The sequence below is a fragment of the Podarcis gaigeae genome, assembly GCF_964106915.1.
Source record: "Podarcis gaigeae genome assembly, chromosome: 7".
NCBI classification, from domain to species: Eukaryota; Metazoa; Chordata; class Lepidosauria; order Squamata; family Lacertidae; genus Podarcis; species Podarcis gaigeae.
In genome coordinates, this window is record NC_139683.1 from 23,985,124 (window position 1) to 24,010,314 (window position 25,191).

Sequence of the window (25,191 nt, forward strand, 5' to 3'; positions counted from 1 at the left end):
TGCTTACAACCTTCAGAATTCAGCAAAGCCAAACATGCTTTGTTGTCCTGGTAAACCTGGATTGGACATTTGACAGGAATTTTCATGTCTTTGCACAATTGTAACAACCATTCACAATCCTTAAGTGAATAAGACAGTGCATTCAGTTCAGCTTCACAAGTACTTAAGCTAACTGTTGTTTGCTTCTTGCATGACCAATCAAATAGACCTTGATTGTACTTATAGCAAACTCCAGACGTACTTTTCCTGTCTGTAGTGTCACTTCCAAAACTTGCATCTGCAAATATCTCAAGACCACCAGACTTCTGATTGTTAAATCTCAGTCTGTAATGCATAGTGCCTTTCAAATACCGCGCTATGCGTTTCAGAGCTTTCCAATCCTTAACAGTAGGATTGTTGACTTGTCTGCTTAGCAAATTACAGCTAACAGCAATGTCTGGTCTTGAACATCTGGCAATGAAGTTTAGCTTGCCTAGCACACTTCTGTACAGTGTAGTATCAGAAAATGCTTCTCCAGTGTCATCTACCTGATAACCTGTTGTCATCGGTGTGTCTACAGGGTTAGCATCCATCAGGTTTAGTTTGCTTAACACATCAGCAATTTTACGTGACTGGTGTACTAGAATGTTACCATCTTGATCTCTCTCTATTTCCAGAGATAGGTAGTTGTTTACCTCACCAAGATCTTTCATGTCAAAGTGCTCTTTCAATTGAGCTAGGGCGTTATTGTACATTGTGACATCTTCCCAAAAGAATAAAAGATCATCAACATAAAACAAACAATACAGTTTCTTTTGCCCCTCCTCTTTGACAAATACACATGGATCAGCTTTCCCTTGCTTAAAACCTAGAGAAAACAATACTTCAGTGAGTTTTGTGTGCCAACACCGTGCACTTTGTTTGAGACCATAAAGGGACTTCTTCAGAGCACAAACAAATCCCTGTTTTACCTGTACGCCATCAGGTGGAAGCATATAAAGTGATTCATCTAGAGATCCGTACAGAAAAGCTGTATTCACATCATGGTGACTAATGTGTAGATTCTCCTCTGCAGCTAGCTTGAGCATAAGCCTAATGCTCTCATACCTCACGGTGGGTGAGTAGGTCTCGTGATAGTCTTCACCTGGTACCTGTGCAAAACCTCTGGCTACCAATCTGGCTTTGTGTCTGACTATCTTGCCATTTTGATCTGTCTTCGCTTTGAAGACCCATTTGCTTCCAAGCAGTTTCATTCCTGGAACTACTGGAACAAGGTCCCATGTTTTGTTCCTTTCCAAGGAATCAAGCTCAGCCTTCATGGCATTTAACCATGGCTCAGCTTCCTTTGAATCCTAATCCTGGATTTCTTGGAAACTTGAAGGTTCAAACACCTTCTTGGAGCTTTTAACAGCTGTTACTGCTATCTTAGCAAACTCATCAGCAAATCTCTTTGGAGGTCTGCCTTTTGTCGCTCTCTGTGACCTACGAATTAGCCTTAAGTCTTCAACACTCTCCTCTTCCTTCTTAGGAGAAAAGTGACCTATTGTGAACAATGGTTCCTCCAATTCTTGATCAGAGTTTTCAGAGGGTCGCATAGAGGCTTTCGCACTCTTGAAATCCTCTGAATCACCCGATTCAGTTTCAGACTCAGAATCAGAACCTTCATCAGTGGGTGTGGGTTGTTGTGGTTGCTTTTGACTATCCTCAGTCTCATCACTGTCATCAGGATAACATTGGAAAATTCCCACATTCTCCCCCCACTTGGCATTGTACTCAACACTTCTTGTGAGCTTAATTGCCTTAGAGTCAGTCATCATTATTCTGTAAGACCCTTTCTGATAACCTAGAAAGATACCATGCAATCCACGCTTGTCTAACTTGGAGTTTTGTGGTGAGTGAACCCACATGTCAGAACCAAAAATTTTCATGTGTTTGATGTATGGCTTCTTGCCAAACATCTTCTCATAGGGGGTACAACCAATCGCTGAAGATAACCTGCGATTATAACTGTAAGTGAAACATGAGAGAGCTTCGGCCCAATAACTCTCTGGAAGATTGGCATCATGCAGCAAGGTTTTTAACCCTTGAAGCAATGTCTGATTTGCTCGTTCCGCAAGTCCATTCTGCCATGGCGAGCGAGGACTAGACAAATCGTGTTGAATTCCTTTCTCAGTCAGAAAAGCTTCAAACTGCTGAGAAGTGAATTCTCCCCCGCGATCACTGAAAAGAGTCTTTACCTTCTTTCCATGCACATTTCCCAACCAAGCACAGAATTCCTTGAACCTTGGAAAAGCCTCTGATTTCTGCTTGAGATTGTACACATAAATATACCTGGAAAATGCATCAATGAGAACCATGAAGTACCTGTTTCCACCCAAAGAGGGCGCTAGTGGTCCAACCAAATCAGCATGAACAACCTGGTATGGTTCTGTAGCTTGCCTACTAGACACCTTACCTTTCGCAGCCATTTTCACCTTGTTTGCTGCGCATGCCTTGCACTTCATGTGGTACCTGCAGGGTTTAATAGTCATACCTTCAACCAAGGCAGGCATTTTAGATACTGCCTCAAAATGCAAATGACCAAATTTTCGATGAAAATCGTGAATACATTCTGCATGCAAACTTTTGTTAGAACCTGCAATGCAACAAGTGTCATCCTGCACAACATCATCAAAATACAAAACATACAAACGATCAACATATTCAGCATGCAATACATAATCATTTTTCTTTGTGATGATGCACCTTTTGTTCTTAAAGGAAACGTCAATTTTCCGCTCATTCAGCTGTCCAACGCTGAGCAGATTATGTTTGGCATCTGGCACATAAAGCACATCCTGTATCGATAAGTCCAAACTGTGAAGAACAACAGTTCCGTAGCCTTTACTGGGGATTGTGTGGTCATCCGCCTGGTGAATCGCACCTTCCTGCGGTGTAAAAGACACGAACAGTCGCTTATCGTTGCACATGTGATGCGTTGCAGCCGAATCAACAACGAAGAAAGATCTAGACGTCTTCTGGACCTCTGCAACCTTTGGAGTGAAGCGTGAGACCATTGCCTTGTGCTGCGTTGTCCTGGACACCGGACCTTTGCCTTTGCCTCGGCCTTTTCCACGCGATGAGCTTTCGCTGCGCTGCTCTGTCTTGGCCCTGGGATATCTGCATTCCCTCTTCATATGGCCTAGACGTCCACACGAGTAGCATTTCACTGCCTTCAAAGCTTTGGCGCCATCTGGTGGTTCCACTGCACTATGGGATGACGTCTGTGAAGTCTCCCCCTTGTTGATGCAGCTAGCACCCTGGCAATCTGCTTTATTCAGAATCATGGCAGTATCACAGGCTACTGTGAGTTGAGCATTTGGCTGATTGGCATCAAATTCCCCACTTGCCTCATCCAGCCTTCTGCAGCTAGCCATCATGACTTTGGCATTAGCCTTCTGCGTCATCTCTGCTGCTTTAAATCAGGCTGCTTCATACAAGCTGTGTCTGTGTACAGCTGCTTCAATCCAAAAGCAAATTCAAAAACAGCCTCTGCTTTGTGAACCTGTGCCTTTCTGCTTAACTGCTTTGCTTATCTGCAGCTGTTTCAAACCGCATTCCAAAGGCAAGTTCAAAAGTGAAAGTTCTCTCTGCTGTCTTAAATTCATGCTGCGACACTGCTGCAGCTGCTTTACTTTCGATTTCCCCCAGCATAGGAAAAATCTATCCCTCTAGCCTTTTGCCTGTGCCACGGCAAAACCGGCTATAAAAGTTCAAAGTCCAGCCATAAAGCCATTAATTAGAAGCTGGCAGGCTGCCCGGAGCTGTAGCACATACCTCATCAAATCATCTTGACGCGCAGAGATATTGTCCGATCCGGCCCTCTGCATTCCGATCCTTTGCCGGCACTCCAATTCTTTGCTCCTTTGTTCCTTTGCCAGGAGCCCGACTTCTGGAGTCCATTCTCAAAACACTGCGTTTTTCTGGGCCCGGAACCAAATGTTGGAGATAAGCAGTGTCCAGTGCACAGCGGAATGATGAAAAGTACGTGCCAACATGCTCTATATTACTTTATTTACACTTCAAAGCTGGTAATTTACAGAAAAACATTTTCCCTCTGCCGGAGCAGAGAAAGGCATCCTCTCTCCTCTAAAGCACGGAGAGAATCACACTGAACTGCAACGAACAGTGAAAAACAGGAAACCAGTGTACGTCACATCCAGTCACCTTTCCCGTGAGAAAACCCAACAGCACTTGACTGTGGAATGTAAACATTGTCTTGTGACAAGCACTTCGCTGCTCAGTGAAGGAAGCAGAAACCAACAGTCTGCTCCTAACTATCCACTCTCCACTGACTGGAAAAAACACTTCACAGTAAATCCAAGTTGCCATTCTTGGTCAGTGGAACAGGAAGGTGATAAAAGAAAGGGATGCCCAGAAGACAGGGAGAACTTTCTGTTACCTGTTGAAGGACCCTTCTGCCAAAAGCGGAGGAATACAGTGTTTGACAAACATTAACTGGTGGACTGGTGAGTCAAAATAGGTGCCATACAGTGCTTTATAGAAGCATCAGTGTGTGGGTTGAATGTGGCAGCTGCCCCATGGATGGAGCTAGCTGAGGTGCTGCAGACACGAGTTTGAGGGATGCTTCAGCTGGCACTTTCAGTAGAACAGCAGTTCACAGAGGAAAGAAGTCCTTGTCATGATGAAGTTGGGCTAATGGCCAGTCATGAAGTTATCTATAAACAGCATTGTTCATTCTATGGCCTAGCAAATAGAAATTTGACACCATTTTGTGAAATCACAGATTTAGGAATTGAAACAGGAAGTGCATTCAGAATGACCATAACAGCTTTGGGTAAGACACACAAAATTTCTGTGAAAGTGGCAGGCATATTGGGTTTGTCTGGTTCTCCCCATTCCTGAGATAAAGTGCTATAAATGAGTTGAGGACACTAATAAACTACTGGGTCTAAAAGACTTGTTCTAAGAAAAACCTTGAGTGATTCCCCAAGCCTTATCTCCTCCGCCTTCAGGAATACTGGTAGACTACTTGTATGGCTCTATCAGCAAGGCCTTTATAGCTTTACTGAGTAGAAGTAGATAAAATTCAGTGTGGAAAAGATGCTTTTGTAATGGCAGGGGGAGATAATGGTTCACTTGACAGTTTGCACTCTTCTCTCCCTGAAGCAAACTTTTACGAAGAAGTCTCTTCCTCACCCCCTCCTGAGATAGAGGGTGGAACTGGAGCTGATAGTGGCTGTTCAGGGAATGGAAAAAATCCTCTGAATTAGGGTTTAAGTCCTTGGCATGAAGACAACATCTGGACTTGGAAGGAGAAGAACTCCTATTCCCAGTCCCCATGGAACAGCTGTTTCTATGACTTCTGTGCCACCTACCTTTACCCCTTCCCATTACTGCAACACTCCTAGATGAGAAACTGGAAGAGTATGAAGGATGAAATGGAGCCATGACATCTACACCTTTTATTTCTACATCACTTACTGGGGCCTGAGGTATTACATGAAAACTACCTCTCTATTAATCCAGCCTAACGTATCTGAAGAGAATTTTGGTTTCCCCCCCCCCCCTAAAGCTCTGCCTCAAGCTGGAGATTACCTTTTTGAGGACTCTCAGGCTTTGTCCATGCCTCCTTCATTCCCTGAAGTGGGAAGCAAAATGGTGCCCATGACAAAAGCCAGAGTTTGACACATGCCTCCCACACATAGCCTACTCTCTCCCTCATGGACATGACTTGGCAAGAAGTTGTAGCAACCCAACGTTTTAGTCAAAGCAGGGGTGTGCAGGTAATAGAAGCCTTTAAAGTGGAGGAAGAGATGAGAGAGACTGTCCTCCTGCCTGATTCTCCTCAGAAACCCCCACCTGAATCCCAGTGAGCATGAGGGTGGGCTACAGAAGCAGGAGGAGATCAACCCCCTCCAAGGAGTGATAGGGAAACAAGCATTGGCAGGGTAGCAAGAAGTGTGTTAAGCTGTTTTCCTGCTACCTTGCTTGCTTTGGGAAAATAATTGCTGCCATGTGAGCAGTAAGGGTGCCAAGCCGCTCTACTGTTCTCCTCCTTGGACCGGCTTTGTGGTGCTGGTTTGCAGCATGCCACTTTTTAGACACATACTGCTGTCTACCTCTGTGACTTTGTGGGCCCCATTTTCCACGTGTAAATACCTGCTATTCCCACTCAAACACCCTTCTTTGCCTTTCCTAACAACATCAGTAACTGGAATACCAGAAGTGAAGGAGGCAACAGGACAAACCACAAACAAAAACAACCCCCTTCCCTACATCTTTCAAGAAAAAGCAGCTGCCCTGCACCCTCAGAAATGGCATGTAGAAGCCACTACAGTGGTGCCCCGCAAGACAAACGCCTCGCAAGACGAAAAACCCGCTAGACGAAAGGGTTTTCCGTTTTGGAGGCGCTTCGCAAAACGAATTTCCCTATGGGGTTGCTTCGCAAGACGAAAAAAATCTTGTATCCCCCCGCGGGGTTTTTTCGCTTTTTTCGCCCTTTTCTTAAGCCGCTAAGCCGCTTATCAGCTATTCCGCTGATAAGCCGCTTAACAGCTGATCGCTGGAAGCCGCTTGACAGCTGTAGCGCTAATCCGCTAAGCTGTCAATGGGCTTGCTTTGCAAGATGAAAAAACCGCTAGACTCGCGGAACGAATTATTTTCGTCTAGCGAGGCACCACTGTAATTAACTCTGTTCTTCCAACAAAGGCAGAGTCCAGGCTGGTTCACTCCTCTTCAGACTGGCCAGTTTTGACTCTGCCTTCCAGAAGAGGAGTTAACCCTTTCCTGCATGCTCCACACCTTCACTGACATCCATAAGATGTTAGGTGAGTAGCCCTAGAGAACTCTCTTCAGTGAAAAGCACTGCTATAAAAATGGGAGCCACAACTAATCAAGATCTCATAATGGTTTTACATTCAAACAATAGGTAATGGTAGACACAGAAAAAAAGCTGCATGATCTAGTAAACAGAAATAAATGGGAAATAAAAGATAAGAAATTGCATGCTGCAATGGATATACCTGGGGCTCACTTTAACAGAGGTTGGAAGATATAGAGCAGAAATCAAAAACAGAGTATGTATGGTAAAAGACATTAAAAATCAATCCCAAAAAGGGAAGAAGGATGGAGGTGCTAGAGAAAAATGTGTAAAGTGAGTTGAGAAAGGAAAACTAACCAATAAATATTGGATGAAGCAGGAAAGGGATGAGGACTGGTGCCAAGTGTAAAGAAGAGGCCATCATGTATGATAGAGCACATTCTAGGAAACTGAGGACTAGTTCAATATAACACTGAGGGGAAATTAAAAGTATAAAGAATATGAGCAAGCCGCAGATACAATTAGAAAATAAAGAGGAAAAGGGGTGAGGACATGTGGAAGCTTGAAGGGCTTATGCAAGTCAGAGTGGAAATTTATCAGAGATCAGATTACAGATTAAAACAGTTGAGAAACATGAAAGGAAGTCTTGTCCAGTCAGTCTTGGGAACCACAGTGAAACACAATGCATGGGCGGAATTTGGTCCATAAATTACATAGGACCCCAAAGGATTACATCCAAAGCAAAAATATATTATTATTTAATGAGTAGGAAGAAATTTACCTAGGAAGTCCTTGGATAAATATGCTTAGAGAAGACAAAAAATTACTCGTTTGAGGCATTTACTAACTGCAATACTTAATACTTAATAACTAACCATACTTTTTAAAAAACTGTTAACTTACAAAGAAATTAATTCCTCACCATATTATTCTAACTATATCTCCCACATCTAGATTCAGACATTGAAATTTCAGGTAACTGGCATCAACCTTATTATCAAAACCACTTAAATACTAAAAGGCCTATTTAATAAAAACATAGAAATGCTTCCATATGTTTTATGAAGCCTTCTCTACCCTCCAAATGAACACATTCAGATTTAGTCTCTGGCTTTGTTTCAGAGAAAACCCATCTGCATAGTACATTGCTTACAGGCACATCTCAGTCATGCAACAGCTATGTGACAGCTCATATATCAAATATAAACTGTACTCAAGGCCACACAACCTTACATACTCAAAGTCTTCCATTCTGTTTAATGTAATCCTAAGAGAGCTCTTATTGCACCTCAGTGCTGATGTCACATGACTTTTGTTGGGAAACAGTTGTGCAACTTAAATATCAAACAGTTCCTAACACAGATGAAAACAATCTAGAAGACAACTCTATTGTGCACATAAATCCTAGAAAGAAGACTCTTTTCTGTGAAACAGGTGCCGAAATGTACAAAGTAACAGCATTAAACAGCCCTTAGCAATACTGGTGAAACTCGGGTTCAAGAATAAACTTAAAGTGTTTTGGTAGTAAGCGCCTGGAAATTCTGATGAGCAACAGATCCTGCATTTTGATTCCTACGCTCTTGCTGTAAAAACCAACCTATCTCAAGTTTTAGTCATCCATTCCTTTATAGAGAGTACTGTTAGCAAGTTTCGAAGGCCTGGCCAAAATTATCTTCGTTGAAGTCAGCAAATTCAATATAAACTATCTATCAGAAAGCTGGGGTTCTTTATGTTTACGACTCAACAAGAAAATACACAGATCCAGACTGACATTAACCCAAGTAGTTGGAGGTACAAACTTTTTGAGGTTTGGATATTTGGAGTGACACACAAAGAAATCAATCATTTTATTTGTATGCCACCTTGCCAAGGTTAAAACCATCTTCAAGGCGGCTTCTAGCATTAAAAAATTACATAGCTACAAGCAGTGCTTTTTTTCTGGGGGGACACAGGGGTACACATACGCCTAAACATTTTGTGAATCTTTGTACTTTTATCCATTTACTGTATTTATTTTTCCCAATTTGAACTATAAAATGGTGATTTTCTTGAGTCAAAAAGAGAGTATCTCTAAACATTATTTTTAATAAAAAAGCAGTGGCTACAAGCATAAAAAAGTAATCATAAACAATAAACAAAACATAAAATGTACACAGCCACACTGAACAATTTACACATAAATCTTAAGATCCAAAGTAAAGCTACAAAACATTGACATAGGCGACAACTCCTCACCTCCAACAAAAACTGAACAATACCCCAGCCCAAGATTCTGTTCAGCAGCTTCTGCTTTTGTAGCTGGAGTCAGCCAGAACCCCACCCTCCCAGGCCAGGTGGGAAAAGGCCTGCAAGGCAGGGAGCAGGTATTCCAGGACTCATAATCAACAATAATAATCAATAATCAATAAAAACAATACTGTTAACTGTGGAATCATGCACTGCTGAAATTCAGGCAAGATTACTTGTATTTATTGATGATTGTGATTTGATCACTGATGCTTTGAATGTTGCATCATCATCATCATCATCAACAACAACAACAGTATTCCTGCTTACAGGCATGAAGCTAATGAATTTAAATTAGGAGCTTGTTGTTGTTTAGTCGATTAGTCGTGTCTGACTCTTCGTGACCCCATGGACCAGAGCATGCCAGACACTCCTGTCTTCCATTGCCTCCCGGAGTTTTGTCAAATTCATGCTGGTCGCTTCTATAACACTGTCCAACCATCTCGCCCTCTGTCATCCCCTTCTCCTTGTGCCCTCAATCTTACCCAACACCAGAGTTTTTTCCACAGAGTCTTCTCTTCTCATGAGGTGGTCAAAAATTAGGAGCTACATATACATAATTAAATTTAGGATTACTGAGAGGGAATCCTGCCCATTGCCCATGAAAAGCACCAGGTAGAGCAGTTTCAATGAAGTCTAGGATGGCCTCTCTCTATTTCCTTCTGTGCCTCCTGGGCACGAGAACCACTGCTGCTCTCATCCAATTCTTAACATTGAGGCTATCAAAAATCCACTGGGGTAGGGGATGCTGGAAACAGCAAAATGAATTGAAATGAAAATGAAAAATCCACTGGGGTAGGGGATGCTGGGAAACAGCAAAATGAATTAATGGTTCAAGGAGCACAGGAAAACACACGATGCTACATAACCAGTGGGGTACCTAGTAGAATGAGCAGAACTGCAGAACTATTTGCTTAACAAAGCACCCTGTTTCTCTCTTTCACCACAATGTACCACACAATTCAACAATCTCAGAGCTTACTTCTACCAATTTAAGTGATAGCACACACTAACTACTCAACTTTGCATGGGAAAAGGTGACAGGTAATGAAAGCACAGGATTAAGAGTGTGAGAATACTTTTTTTTGGGGGGGGGGAAACAGCTGAGTCAGTTTGCCTTTGAAGCTCTTTCTACTGCGAGCATTTGGAACAGCAACTCTTTGAAGCTATCTCAGCTGTCAGCATCTATCTTGGCTCAAGACTACGCAGTGTGTATTTCTTGCACAGATTTGCAAGGAAGTTGTGCTTGACTGTCATTTTCTTGTTGCAGTCATCTTAAATCAGCTGTGCTATCTTCAGATTGCTAATTACAATATTTACACTTCACTTTTCTGGGGCATTAATATCCTGGATAGCTAACAAAACACCTAGACTTCCAGGAACTAAATGAAATAAACATTTACAATGGCTTTACAGTAGACAAAAAGGCAGGCAGCTTGCGTTCAAAGTGGGCAGCTACCAAAGTGGTCAGTGACGAAGCTGGGTTCTCAATAATGAAATTTAATTATTTTTTAAAAATTTATATCCTGCCTTTCTTCTACAGAAACCGAAGAAAACTTTTTAAGCATAAGCCCTTTAAATGCTTAAGAACTAGGTTACATGAGACATGATCTCATCCAATAGCAAAACTGAGCAGGCTTACCACACATATTCTATGTACAGTGGTACCTTGGGTTAAGTACTTAATTTGTTCCAGAGGTCTGTTCTTAACCTGAAACTGTTCTTAACCTGAAGCACCACTTTAGCTAATGGGGCCTCCCACTGCTGCCACACCGCCGGAGCACGATTTCTGTTCTCATCCTGAAGCAAAGTTCATAACCCAAGGTACTATTTTTGGGTTAGCGGAGTCTGTAACCTGAAGCATATGTAACCTGAAGCGTATGTAACCTGAGGTACCACTGTAATTCCCTATATTTCTTTCTGAATCTTGCTTGTGCAGTGTTGCCTACCTCTCCCACTTCCTCCTCTACCTGCAACCCAATTCTGAAAAATACCTGAAATGTTCATCCAAGTTCATGACAATCTGAGTAGGAGATCCATTTAAATCACTCTGAAGTATACCTACAAACCATAGCAGCCAACTCCCAGGGGCCGTGAGGGCTTCGGCCCCCACAATAAAATATTTGAGGGGCTGGGCCCCCGCAAAGTTGATGGGCATTCCCATTCAAATGGAGCGTGTGCACTGCATCATGTGATCAATTATGTGGGGCAGGACTTACCTGGGACCCCACAATATTTTATTCAAGTTGGCAACCCTGCTACAAACTATTCTGATCACCTCTTTGCTGCTCAGCCAGCAACAAAAAATCTGCTTCTAAGAGGCTAGGAAATGCCAAGAGTCCTTATGGTGACAGATATCAACCCATACCAACTTCTAGCAAGCCACAGGCAAAACATGAGTTTCTCTGGAATGGCATGCTAAACCCATCAGTGAAATACAGATTTAAGACAGCACAATAGCTCTGAGCACAGGAGCCTATTCAGGAATCAAAACTCTTGGAAGTACAATGATCTACAGGAGACAACGAAACATTTACACATTGCAAGGTTCTTCCATATGTGCTCTGAACACAACCAAGCAATTACTCATGAAAACACAACCCTGAACACAGATTGCACACTGCTTAAAATCAAAACTTGCAGCGCCCAAAATAAGCACCAGTCTTGGCTGTATTATGTGGAACACACATTCCAACCAGTACATTGGAAGGAAATGATTAAAGCTCAACAACCTGCATTACAACTGAACTCAGAAATGTTTTTTAAAAAGAGGAGAAAGAGGGGGAAAGCAGATTTCAAACAGGGGCATTAGAACAGCAAATCACTATATTTCAATCTTTTTCCTAAGTGGTTAAAGAACTATGCAGCAACTCCAAAACCCTTTTTATATGCACACCTGGGAAGAATTCTGAATCCTGTTACTTTCCTCAGCATTACCCTGATGTGGTTTCGACCAGATGTTTAAATGTTACAACATGTACATTTTCTTCTCTTCTTCTAAGGCAAAAGGAAAATAAGAGGAATATTTGACTTCACTCCACAAGAGACCTATTTAATAGTTTGGTGGTTATGTAAGTAAAGGTAGCTTGGCTAAGTCAATGTTGACGACATACAGAATGACATGATCCTAATGAGTTGGAAAATATTGGCTCTCCTGAGATTTAACCAGATGCTACTGCGCTGAGAAAGCTACTGTATTATTGAATTTCATTTTTATGAGGTAAAATTTATTATTCAACCATTAAGGTATCCCACATGAAGTCTTGCATAAAATAGTTTTGCAGTTACTTTCTGGAAAGTAGATTTTATTTTAACTTAAATACATCATTTACATGAAGGATGCAAATGCCTATTTGATCACCTTAAGCAGAGAAATTTAAAGTCTGCAAGCAATTTTCCTAAAAATACCAGATTAATGGAACTGGACTGTCAACAAAATTATGAACTACCTGAACAGTACAAGGAGAGTGCAGCAGCAATTCCAGTTTCTTGGGAAAACCAAAGCATGTGCAACTGCATCCATGCTTTCCTAGCATTCTAGCAGGCCTATTGCCAGACATTTTAGGTGCACTAAATATAACCATTTAATGAGAACTCTAAAACAGGAGATGATAGCTTTTATCAATGCAGTTATTCAGTTTAAAACAAATAATATTAAACCTAGATCTTCACTTCGGACATCTTCATCTTTCTAGTTGTACAGATTATTCTAGGATACACATAAAAAGTAAAGTAGGTTTATGATAAACAGAAATTTGAAAACATAATGCATAATGCATACTGAAAGGCCTAGAATTGCCAGTGGCAATCTTTCGCTGGTAAACTTATTATGTTGTGCAATGTATGCAGCAAGTATTTTTTTGCTAAGCTTTCTTCCCAGTTATACAAATAAAATTATGCTACTAATATAATTATTACAGGCAAACCAAAATATAGTGTCTTGTCTAAAATCATCTAAGAAGTTCAGGGCTGAAACAAAAACTTGACCACTTCACACTCTACTAATTCAATATACTTTAACTTTCCCGAGATAAATTGATTTTTACTTAGGCAAAAAAATAAATTTACATTTTCTACCCAAACATATTTTAACAATAACAGTTGATTATAAAACATAAATGTTCTTGAGTCGTTCTTGTAACTCTGGTAATATATTTATATCCCATTGTATTTATTTATTTCTGAAACATAGGTCCTTCAACAGCCAATCAGCATTCCCTGAGCAAAAATCATTCATTGCTTTTGAATGGTCCTTAAAAGGAGTATTAAAGAGAATTCAACTACTTTTAATTTTTCTTTAGAATAAATTGGTTGGGGGAAAACTGAATGAAAGCCGATAAACGGAAACTTAATCCAGACAAGACTGAGGCACTGTTCATGGTGGTTCCCTAGACCAGATGGGTGGGAAGTAGCCTGTTCTTGATGGAGTTACACTCCCTCTGAAGGAGGAGGTAACTAGGTTGGGAATACTTACGGCTCCACCAGCGTCACTTGAGGCTCAAGTGGCCTCTCGGGCACACTAGCCTCGGCTGGTGGCCCAGTTACGCTCCTCCTATCTGGAGAGGGCTAGCCTAACTTTAAAGAAATAAGACCACCCCCACGAGCATCCCACCATTCTGAAGGAACATTCTTTTTAGCATCCTATTCCATTCACAACACAACAATCGCCCTATCGAATTAAGCCTGAACACGGAAAAGCAACACAAATAGGGGACATGGGAGTCTGCAGGGGGAGTAGTTTACCCTGCGTGCGCGCACGCACACACACACACACACACACACAGAGAGAGCGCAGCATGGTCCTTGGATTTACACACACACACACACACACACACACACACACACGGGGGGGGGGGAGAGAATGAGAGAGGTCCCTTTGTGTGCCTGTTTCCAGTGTGTGCCTCAGCTCCTTGACAACATTGTGCTAATTTTTCAGAGGGAGGTGGTCAGCTTTGCTGAGGGAAGGAGGTCTAGGTCTAGGAGCCACCATTCCTTCCCTCAAAGGCTATCCCCTCAGAGTTGCCATTTTCCCCTTTTCGTACTACACCCTGCACCACATTAAAAACAAAAAGACGGGGGGGGGGGTAATCTGCTCATGAGAGGAGTAACAAAGAGCTGCCTACTTTTACATGCTGTTCTTACCTCTGTGTCTCAAGATTGAAAGGAAAAATGTACAGTGGTACCTCGGGTTACATACGCTTCAGGTTACAGAATTCACTAACCCAGAAATAGCACCTCGGGTTAAGAACTTTGCTTCAGGTAGAGAACAGAAATCGACAGCAGCATGCAGTGGCAGCGGAAGGCCCATTAGCTAAAGTGGTACCTCAGGTTAAGAACAGTTTCAGGTTAAGAACGGACCTCTGGAACGAATTAAGTACTTAATCCGAAGTACCACTGTAGTGTTTTCTGGAGCGAATAAGGAGCGAGATGACCCATTCGTTTCCACACAAAGCTGCAATGGAGTTTAAGAGGGTTGCCAAGCTTCCACCAAAGGAGAGAAACCAGCTTTCTGGCAACAACCGGCCCGTCCTGGATGGGAAACTATCCTGAGCTTCTCATGACGCTTAAATCCAGCAGCCATTTTAAGCACCCACCACAAGGTGCTGCAGCCTACACTCCACTAAGAAACATACTAACCCTCAGTTCACTAACAGTACAGTACTGCTTACCCATTTCCCATCAAATTTGCTAGGCCTCAGTACTGCAGTTAGGCACTTTCACCCACAGATGAGGGAAAGGGGGAGCAACTGCTACAAAAGAGAAAACGCTAATAGGAGCAATTCTTCTCCCATATGCCTGCTCTGAGACACTGAGAGGAAAAAAACAGACTGGAGCAACCACAATGCTGTTGGTAAAATTCTTGAGGTTAAAAAGGGTGAGAAAATAGGAGAGATTCCCGGGAGTATTATTTTGGGGGTATTAATTGCAGCATCTTGGCATCTGTGAGCTCTAGTTGCTGCTGCTGGGTGCCACTTTAAGGTTTCTGGAAGCCGCTGGACCAGAACTGGCATGCCAACTCTCCTTCCTCAACCAAGCGCATGCTTGTGGGAGTGTGGCAGCTGGGTGGGTCACACCACAGCCATGGATCTTGGGTGGTCCCTTCATCTCCCTCCCCCAAAGGAGGAGAGGAAAGGGCTCACTCTGTGAGGGAACAACTGCAGGGGGTGCCATGATGCTGCTCTATTGCTCAGCCCTGGCTCCCAGACAGGTGGAAAGCAGAGAGGAAAAAATAAACCTCTGAAGTAAACTGCTTTGAAACCTATTTTGGCATTAAACAGTATATAAATTAATAAAGAACAGTAATTATGCACAGCCGCCCCCAATGGTTCTAACTAGTCTCTTTGATTCAGCACAATGGGTGTATTCCTGCTCTGCACCCAAGTGCGCAAAACCAAGCCAGGTAAGCCACGGGGCAGAGGGTAATCTCTCCTGATGAATGCTGTTTTCTTCTCAGGCTTTTAAAGTGTAAGGGCGTAGCCCCACTTTTGCAGAGGTTACATTCTGCACCCCCATGTGCATAAGTGAAATCGCATAAAGTGGGAGCACCCTCTAAAAAGCCTGTAAATGCCTATTTTCCCCTGCTCTCCAGCTCTCTCTCCAATCCAGACCAAAATATATAGAGTTGAAGCTCTGGAATCAGCTGGAGGATGTGCAGGAACGCTGCTGCTGCTGCTGTGCTAACCTGTGTGCCAGCTGTTAGGCAGGGAGGCTGAGCAGCCTAAATAAAGTTATGGTGCTCCTGAGGTCTATTTGGGGCTTCCTATGCCCTCACTAGGGTCCTCTTTGGGCTCTGCGGAGGTTCTCCTCGTAAGCCACAAGGGCTCTCCAGCTCCCGCCATATTGTGATATGATTCTATTCCTGGTGCCATGCGTATACACAGTCACACGTAAGTGGGGGGGGGGGGTGCCTGTATTTATTTACTCATTCAATTTAATACCTGCCCCAACCACCATTCACAACACAGAAAAGTCCAAGGTAGAGTGGGTGCAATGGCGCATGCAGTGAAAGAAACAGAGTATCTTCCATATTTTTCTTTACACTAAAAGTTGTTTTGCATTTTCCCCAGGCATAACAACAGAACAAGATAGAAACACATTTAGAAGACAGACATAAACATTCACTACAGCATATAAAGCTGTTACAGAAGCCTCTCTTCATACTTTAAAGTCAAAACATCCTACCCTCCCTCCAAACATTGCAACCTCTAAACATTTACAATTCTGCAACCAATATAATACAGTAAAATATATACACTGTCCTGTGGTTCAAGTCACTCCTGGTTGAAACACTGAACCAAGATCTATATATTTTATTCCAAAGGTTTACATGTAAATTTCCTTAGGTTACTATATTATGACACATCCAAAATGAAGAAAAGCAATTTTAAAAGCATGTAGAAGCTTTTGCAAAGAGTGAAGCCTGGTGACTTCTTAATCTATAAGCAGAAAGTTTCATTGATAGTACATTCAAACTGATTTTCCAACTAAAATGTATTTAAATGCTAGATTCTAAAGATAAAGTTCAATATATGAAAATTAAAAGCAATACTGTACTGGGGCAGAGATATCAGTTAAGTATACTGGTAAGAAAAAAAGTAGTATTTACCAGATGGTTGAAAGACTTCATTCACTAAAGCTTCATTCACAACTGGTGAACTAACATTTCCAGTATAAGCCCAACTCTGCCAAATAGCTTGCATTAGGAAGGTCTGGGCTCTTGTTGCTTGAATTGTCAGACTTGGAAGCTCAAATATACATTCTTTAACTGCAACATGAGAACGCTTGGACCTAGAAAATACAACAGAAACAAAAATATGATTAAATCTGTATACAGGCTTATTGGCAGAAATGCCAAATGGCAAATCCCTAGGAGCGGCAACACTGGAAAAGCTCACTGAAAACATGGCTAGTTCATGTTCATTTTATGTGAACTTTAAAAATTAGTGATTTACAACAAACAGAAAGCAATAGTACAATTATTTTGCTAAAGAGTATACATTGAATGTTCCAAAAATGAATTGCCGAACTTCACATTCTCACAAAACCTATAGCTGGTTTGTATTTGAATTCCACATAACTTCCATGTTTAGTTATAACCACAATATTCACCCCTTCCCCTGATGTAGACAAGGGGAACAGCATATAACAATTTAGACACTTCAACAATTCAAAAGTTCTACACATACTAAGACAATAACACATACTAAGGCAGAAGGACGTCAACTTGTATAAGGATTCACACTACAAGCAACATGGAGCTGTTGCCAAAAAGCCTATGTCAAGTTCTCCCTCTCTAACACATATTAAACTTACTGTGTTCTCATATTGTGCATTCTCTGGCCCCAACAGCCACTGATATAGATTGTTCATTGAGAGAGACAGGAATAAATTCTGGTTGAGATCTCTGTAAAGTGATGTTAAAGCCAGGTATCCCCACTGGGATCGGACAGGGAACTCTGTTCTAAACAAACTAAGATCATGGAGCTGAAGCTAGCTTGCAATGGGAGTATGAGAGAACTGAGACAAGAGCATGTGGGTCCAACTTGGTGTTTATTCCCGGTTTGCTAAACCATGGGGTTGTTACATCCGAACTGGCCCAATGAGAAGTATTAAGTGTCGTGATACATTATGGAGAGAGAAGGGAAAGGTACAACTCAACACAGGGCTGCCCTCTCCTCCAGCATGTTTGTATTTATCAAAATGAGTACTTCTACCTCTAGTTCATCAGAAGTTCTCAGAAAATTGGCCCCAAGATGCCAATTTGAATGGACTAAAACTTAGCCACCATGTTGTTTGTTGCTTCGGGGCCTGTCTGCAAAAAGCTTGTTTTAAGATAAGTTAGTGAGGATTTTAGAAGGCCCATGCCAAAGTCATGAAACAGAGAGCTGATTGCTAAGAGGCTGAACTCCAAATCAGGAAGTCCTAGAATGAATCTTGCATCTGCCATGGTGGCCAGTCTCTCTTAACTTGTCAATAATAATACTGACCCTCCTTACGTTTTGCAAGGATTCCTATACAAAGAGATAAAGTATGTGAAGTGCTTTGAACACTTGAAAGTCATACAAATGCTATTTATTTATCATTAATTATTACTTCTGGAACAAGCAGATCTTGGTATAAACTGATTGCAGAAGTGTCTGTGGCTTCATTGCTATAGAGCTTTCGGCAAATGTTAAAGACACAGCCCTTACTGTGCACTTTGACACCTGACACGTGTTTTCAGGTTCCACCTTATTCCTGTGGTTCTGTTCTGTTTGGACTGTTTAAATTTTTATACTGTTTTAACTTGCCCTAGCAGATGCTGATGAAGGGCAGATTTTTGTTGTTGTCATTAAGAATCTATACCATATCTGAAGTGTAACAACTTGAGATTCCTAATCTCAGGGTTGTCTGTTTCAGCTCCACGTTGGGCAAAAGATTTCTGCAAGGCAGGGGGTTGGACTAGATGACCCTCATGGTCCCTTCCAGCTCTACAATTATTTGATTCTAATCTATTATTCTAATTCAAATATTTTACGTAGTTGTGTTTTATTGGACCAAATTGCTCTTCTGAATATTGAACACTACATGTAATTTGTGAGCAGACCACATAGTGGGAATGTAAAGTGTCATGAACAAAGCATGGACGTAAGCATTGACAGAGAATCTCTAAATTCCAAGGAAGCATTTTCATGAAAATAAACGCACGTGGGTTTAAACATCAGTAGCAATAACAACTATTCATAATGCAGAATCTTTGAATAACTTTATTTTAAAACAAGCCTCTGGTTTGATGTGAAATACAGCTACTGTACTGAACTACAGTGACGTTTAAACTTACAGCTTTCACATAAAAAGTTCCCTGATGGCTAGTAACACTTTATTAAATAAAAAAAAAATTACCAATATGCAAATTTTAAAACTTACTGTATTTTTAATACTTCCTCTGGGAGAAAGATACTGATTTTCAGTGAATGGGGAGAACTTAAAGAAAATATTACACACTCAAAAGCAGGACACATACAAAAAATCAGTACATTCTACTGTACCATATGTGCAGCAAATGTTTCTGAAAGGATTTTTTTTTAGCTTCAACTGCCTTTAGATGAAAAGCTATTTTATAATTTTATTATAACTGTTTTGAAATATAAAGTTTTGAAAACATTTTCCTGTAGTCAGAGTAAAATGCAAATGAATGTAAGAATGATCATTATCATGTCAAATAGATCTCTCATCTTTTTATCTTTAGTTTTGGTAATGTTTTGCTATGAATTTGTTGTAACACCAAATTGTTTTAAAAGGTATTTCCATTTATTGTCTATAAAGCATCTGTTTCACAACTTCTGTCCTTAAAAATGGACCTTCAACATATGCCTATTTAGCAGAACAGATTAAAAAACTATCAATCCAATTATTATTCTTTAGGGTGAAATAAACCTTAGTAGAGCTAAGGGAATCTGCCACTCATTAAAGCTGAAGTTGGAACATTTCCAGTATAAATTTAAGGAAAGAAGAACACGCAATGTTTGCCATGCTTTGGCATGGAATTTCTTTTAAAAAAAGATTCTGTCCTAAGTGAATTGCTTTAAAATTCATTTGTTTTTCTCTCTAACTTGCTTACCCTGATGTAAGTTGCCTTAAAGAGTTTAGATAAATCTGACATACTGCTAAAGCAATTCTAATCCCTGTTCTTGAATGTGAAAATGAATTGACCCTCTATGTGAAGGGACTAATGTAACCAATCCATGCAAGTCCACAGGCTCGCTGTGAAATATTAGCAATGTGTACCTTTAGAAACAGCAACCCATTCCTTTAAAATCAACACCTCATAGTGATTGAATGAACATAGCAGCGAACAGCTGGCTCCAAAAGTTTATACAGAGTCCCCAAATGTAAGACTGGAACCTGCCAAGTATTTCCAAAAATTAATTTTTTTTATTACTCATATCCTGTACAGTAAAATAAGATTAGTTCATTTTTTCCAACACAAGACCAGTAACCTGCTACCAGAACCTAGTGATGACTTGGGGCGAGGGTGTGTGTGTATGTGTTGCTTTTTTTAAAAAAATGGATACATTTCAGTTGGCACTTACACAATTGATTAAGAAATTGTTTTAACATGCTTAGCTCTTTGGAAAAAGAAATATTTGCAAGTATACTGATAGTGGTATTGATCATTTAGTTAAAACACCAACTTCATTTTACCAATCAGTTACACATGTCAGCAGCCAAATAATGTGCATCACTTCCGGTACAGTCACAAGGCTGTTTGTTTTTCCTTGCCATCTTTGAAGTAATATTAATTTAAATTTAATAACGGTAGTGGTGGTGATGATAAAGAGAGATATGCAAGTCTGCCATTTTTTACTTATACCCAAGCACATATGGATAGACCAACACTGTGGAATACGAATGTCACACTTAACTTTGTAAATCCAACCACAATTTCCCTTACCACTCTCAAACATCATGTACCTTACAGTTTTCAAGGATCACTAGTGATCAGGTTCTTTTGCTACAAGAAGAAACATGCTCATGATTTTGTAACATAGAAATTATGGAGAGAGCACCATGTCTTTAAATTAAATATACATGTATATATGCACTTTTTATCTACTTTCCATATTAATCTGTTCATTCAGGGTAACAAATTGGTATTAAAGGCTGATCCATGTATACAATGCACTTTTTCTATGCCAATAAAGGAGACTGATTGATTGATTGATTGATTGATTGATTGATTGATTATTGACTGATGTAGGATCCAACTATTAAATACCAATGCCAATTAATAAAATTATAACATTGTATCGTTATTAGTAGTACTGCAGTGTTATAAGAGAGAGGGTGCAGTGCTCCCTATTTGTTCGCAAGAATACTTCCTGAATGGTATCAACTAGGTGTGGTGGGAACAGTTCAATTCATTTAAACAAAGAACTTCCCCAACCATGCAGAACAGCCTTCACCAGCTGGTGCCCTCTGGATGTTTTGGATTACAACTTGCATTAGTCCCAGACTGTGCTGGCTAGGGCTGATGGGAACTATAGTCCAAAATATGTGGAGGCCATCAGTTTAAGGTAAAGGGACCCCTGACCATTAGGTCCAGTCGTGACCGACTCTGGGGTTGCGGCGCTCATCTCGCTTTATTGGCTGAGGGAGCCATCGTACAGCTTCTGGGTCATGTGGCCAGCATGACTAAGCAACTTCTGGCAAACCAGAGCAACGCACGGAAACGCCGTTTACCTTCCTGCCGGAGCGGTACCTGTTTATCTACTTGCACTTTGACGTGCTTTCAAACTGCTAGGTTGGCAGGAGTAGGGACCGAGCAACGGGAGATCACCCCCTTGCAGGGATTAGAACTGCCGACCTTCTGATCGGCAAGTCCTAGGCTCTGTGGTTTAACCCACAGCGCCACCCAGGTCCCTTGGCCATCAGTTTAGCAAAGGCTAATATAGAAAGAGCAGGAAGAGATCAAATTTTAACAGCAGAAGGCATGTGTAAAAGAGGGGTGGGGAACCCTCCCATGCATAGTGCCGATTTCATTCCACAGCAAATATCCCAAATGGTTTAGGCCCAGTCTTTTAGTAGCTCAGCCTGGCTAAGGAGAAAAGCATTCAGGCAGAGATGCTGTAGGGAGGCAAACACTTAAGGTGGGGAAAAGATTCTGAACACTTCCCAACATATTTCTTTTGTTGTTAAAGTCAGGGACAACACAATTTCTAATACTGTTTCATGAGGAACTAATATGGTTTGGCTCTTAGAGGAGCTTGATAGGTTAGTTAACTAAAATACATGTCCACAATTGAAAATCCACATGGATATTTCATGAAAGGGGCTATTGCTTCTTGCTCACAAATCTATTATATATTACAGTTCTCCCAATACAGTAGTACCTCTGGTTAAGTACTTAATTCATTCTGGAGGTCCGTACTTAACCTGAAACTGTTCTTAACCTGAAGCACCACTTTAGCTAATGGAGCCTCCTCCTGCTGCCGCGCCGTCGGAGCACAATTTCTGTTCTCATCCTGAAGCAAAGTTCTTAACCTGAAGCACTATTTCTGGGTTAGCGGAGTCTGTAACCTGAAGCATATGTAACCTGAAGTGTATGTAACCTGAGGTACCACTGTACAATGGTGTAGAAAGTGGAGTCCCTCAAGGATCAGTATTGCAACCTGTGCTTTTTAGGTAAAGGTAAAGGTACCCCTGCCCGTACGGGCCAGTCTTGACAGACTCTGGGGTTGTGCGCCCATCTCACTCAAGAGGCCAGGGGCCAGCGCAGTCCGGAGACACTTCCGGGTCACGTGGCCAGCGTGACATCGCTGCTCTGGCGAGCCAGAGCCGCACACGGAAACGCCGTTTACCTTCCCGCTGGTAAGCGGTCCCTATTTATCTACTTGCACCCGGAGGTGCTTTCGAACTGCTAGGTTGGCAGGCGCTGGGACCGAGCAGCGGGAGCGCACCCCGCCGCAGGGATTCGAACCGCCGACCTTTCGATCGGCAAGTCCTAGGCGCTGAGGCTTTAACCCACAGCGCTAGGGCTGAGATGTGAGAAGTTCGCCTATGATACCAAACTGTTTGGCATAGTTAAAACAAAAATAGATTGTGAAGAGGTCTGAAAGGATCTCTCAAAATTGAAAGAATGGGCAGCATTTTTAATGAAATAAGAAAATGGCAAAAGCAGTTCAAAGAAAGGAAATGTAATATGATACACACTGGGGCAAAACTATATAAATTTCACATATAGCCCCATGGGGTCTGAAGCTAATGGTATCTGACCTGGAACAAGACCTTGGGATTGTAATGTACAGCTTGATTAAGATGTCTACCCAGTATGTGGCAGCTGTGAAAAAGGTAAATTCAATGCTAGGGATCATTCAGAAAACGACTGAAAACATTATGATAATGCTGCTATAGAAATCTATGCTGCAACTGTACATGAAATATTGTGCATGGTTCTGGTTGCCTCACCTGAAAAAGAGATATTGTAAAGCTGGAAAAGGTTCAGAAAAGGGCAACCCAAATAATAAAGGGGATGTAGCAACTCCCCTATTAGGAAAGGCTACAAAGTTTGGTTGCTTTTTGGTTTAGAGGAGGAAATACATGATGAAGGTGTAAAATTATACATGGAGCAGAGAAGGTAAATATGGAATTTTTATCCCTCTCTCACAGTAGTAAAGCTCAGGGGCATTCAGTGAAGCTGCATGTTGGAAGATTCAGGAGAGACAATAGAAAATACTTCTTCACACAGTATAAAATTAAGCTATGAAATTCAATCCCAAAAGAGGCAGTGATGGCCACCAACTTGAATGGCTTTAAAGAGGATTAGACAAGATCAGCAAAAACATCAGTGGGACACATTTCTAACTACAGTAAATAGATTTAGGATTAAGGAAGCAACAAACTAAAAAAGGGAATGCAGTAGAATATGCCATCATTCAACCAATTAGTTTTATGAAAAACTGTGTGCCACTATGAATATACTGATTTATATTATACTACCACTATGAAATAAAAACGGTTTTAGGAATCTGGTGTGAGAGCAGCCTCACATTTAACATGGGAAGACATCTCAGGGAGACCAAAAATATTTTTGCAACTGTGTAAACATAAAAGGTTAAAAGGTAAATGACTCCTGGATGGATAAGTCCAGTCAATGGTGAATATAGGGTGAGGCACTCATCTCGCTTCAGGCCAAGGGAGGTGGCGTTTGTCCACACACAGCTTTCCGGGTCATGTGGTCAGCATGACTAAACCACTTCTGGCGCAACGGAACACCATGATGGAAACCAGAGAACATGGAAACGCCATTTACCTTTCCACCGCAGTGGTACCTATTTATCTACTCGCACTGGTATGCTTTCAAACGGCTAGGTTGGCAGGAGCTGGGACAGATCAACGGGAGCTCAACCCGTCACATGAATTCAAACTGCTGACCTTCCAACTGTGTACACCAGTACCAAAAACATATTTTGCAACACCAAGCATGTTTTAACTTACAAACTAAACATTAAAAACCTAACATACGGCATAATCCTAAGAGAACAATATGATCATTTGGCTATAACAACTGGAATATTTGGTTTTGTCAAAAATATTCAAATTTTCAGACCTGGATATTCAGATTCCTTATTTCAAAGAATAATACTACACAATAACAATGCACAGTAAAGCCAGAAGCTGTAGTCTCAGAGGAAAAATTACTGTAACTCTATCTGCTATGTGAGACCTGGAGAAAATGTTCAAGGCTGCACAGAAAAACAAAAACCTGGAATCTGAGGATGAGGAAGTAGTCTCTCTTTTCTGGGCTTCAGTCCAGCAACAGCAAGCAGAAGATGACTACTCACTGAGCTAAAATTTGTGAATGAACCTAAGAAACATGCACTCTTAGCTTTCCAAACGTTAAGAAAAATAACATAAGACCAACTAAATTTTAACTGATGGTCCTTACTGATTTTGGAGGATTCCATAATTTAAGTGTGTTGATATATTGTTTATCAATATTGAATTTGCAGTAGAAAATCGTGTAGAAGTATTTTTAAGTGTTATAAATGAATAAAATAATAAATATAAACTTATGGTAATTTATTTATGTAAGGTATACTACCAAACAATTCCTCAGATCAGTGAGAGAGCCTGGAATGGAATGAAAAAATGTAATTGATTAATTATATGATATTGAATAGTAATGGAGTCTTTAATGTGACATAGGTATGCAGTAGCATCTTGAAAGACCAAATGCCCTGGAATGTTTAATCCAGCATTCCTCAGCATGTGGAACTAAAGCTGAATAAGACTGATATGTAACAAGGTGTGGGGATCACTTCTCAACCACAGTTGGCATCACTGTGATGAACATAGGCTGCATCTTTTAAAAGTTTAGTCAAAAGATGTTCCATTTTAGAAGGACTCAAGCTTCATTTCAAGAGAGCCAAAAGCCTATTAAGCATCCTGGACATGTCTCTTCCCTGTGAGAATTGAGAATATTTCCTTGGAGAAACAAAAAATAATCCAATTTTTTACTCAGATGTTCCCTTGTCATTGTGTATTGGTAAGTGTAATGCACCGTATTTTTCCGTGTATAAGACCCCCCCATGTATAAGACGACTCCTATTTTTTGAGCCCAA

At 41.1% G+C, this 25,191-nt stretch overlaps 1 protein-coding gene across 8 annotated transcripts in view; it reads right to left on the reverse strand.

Annotated features, from left to right (window-relative positions):
• VPS13B (vacuolar protein sorting 13 homolog B) overlaps positions 1 to 25,191 on the reverse strand; it is a 399,672-nt gene that overhangs the window by 274,264 nt on the left and 100,217 nt on the right. For all 8 annotated transcript variants that reach the window (XR_014566943.1, XR_014566944.1, XM_083749735.1 and 5 more), the window contains exon 17: positions 16,695 to 16,876. Coding sequence is in view for 6 of the 8 variants with exons in the window: in XM_083749735.1 (XP_083605861.1) it covers positions 16,695 to 16,876 (182 nt within the window). In the remaining 2 variants the exon portion in view is untranslated. The remainder of the gene's footprint in view (positions 1 to 16,694; positions 16,877 to 25,191) is intronic.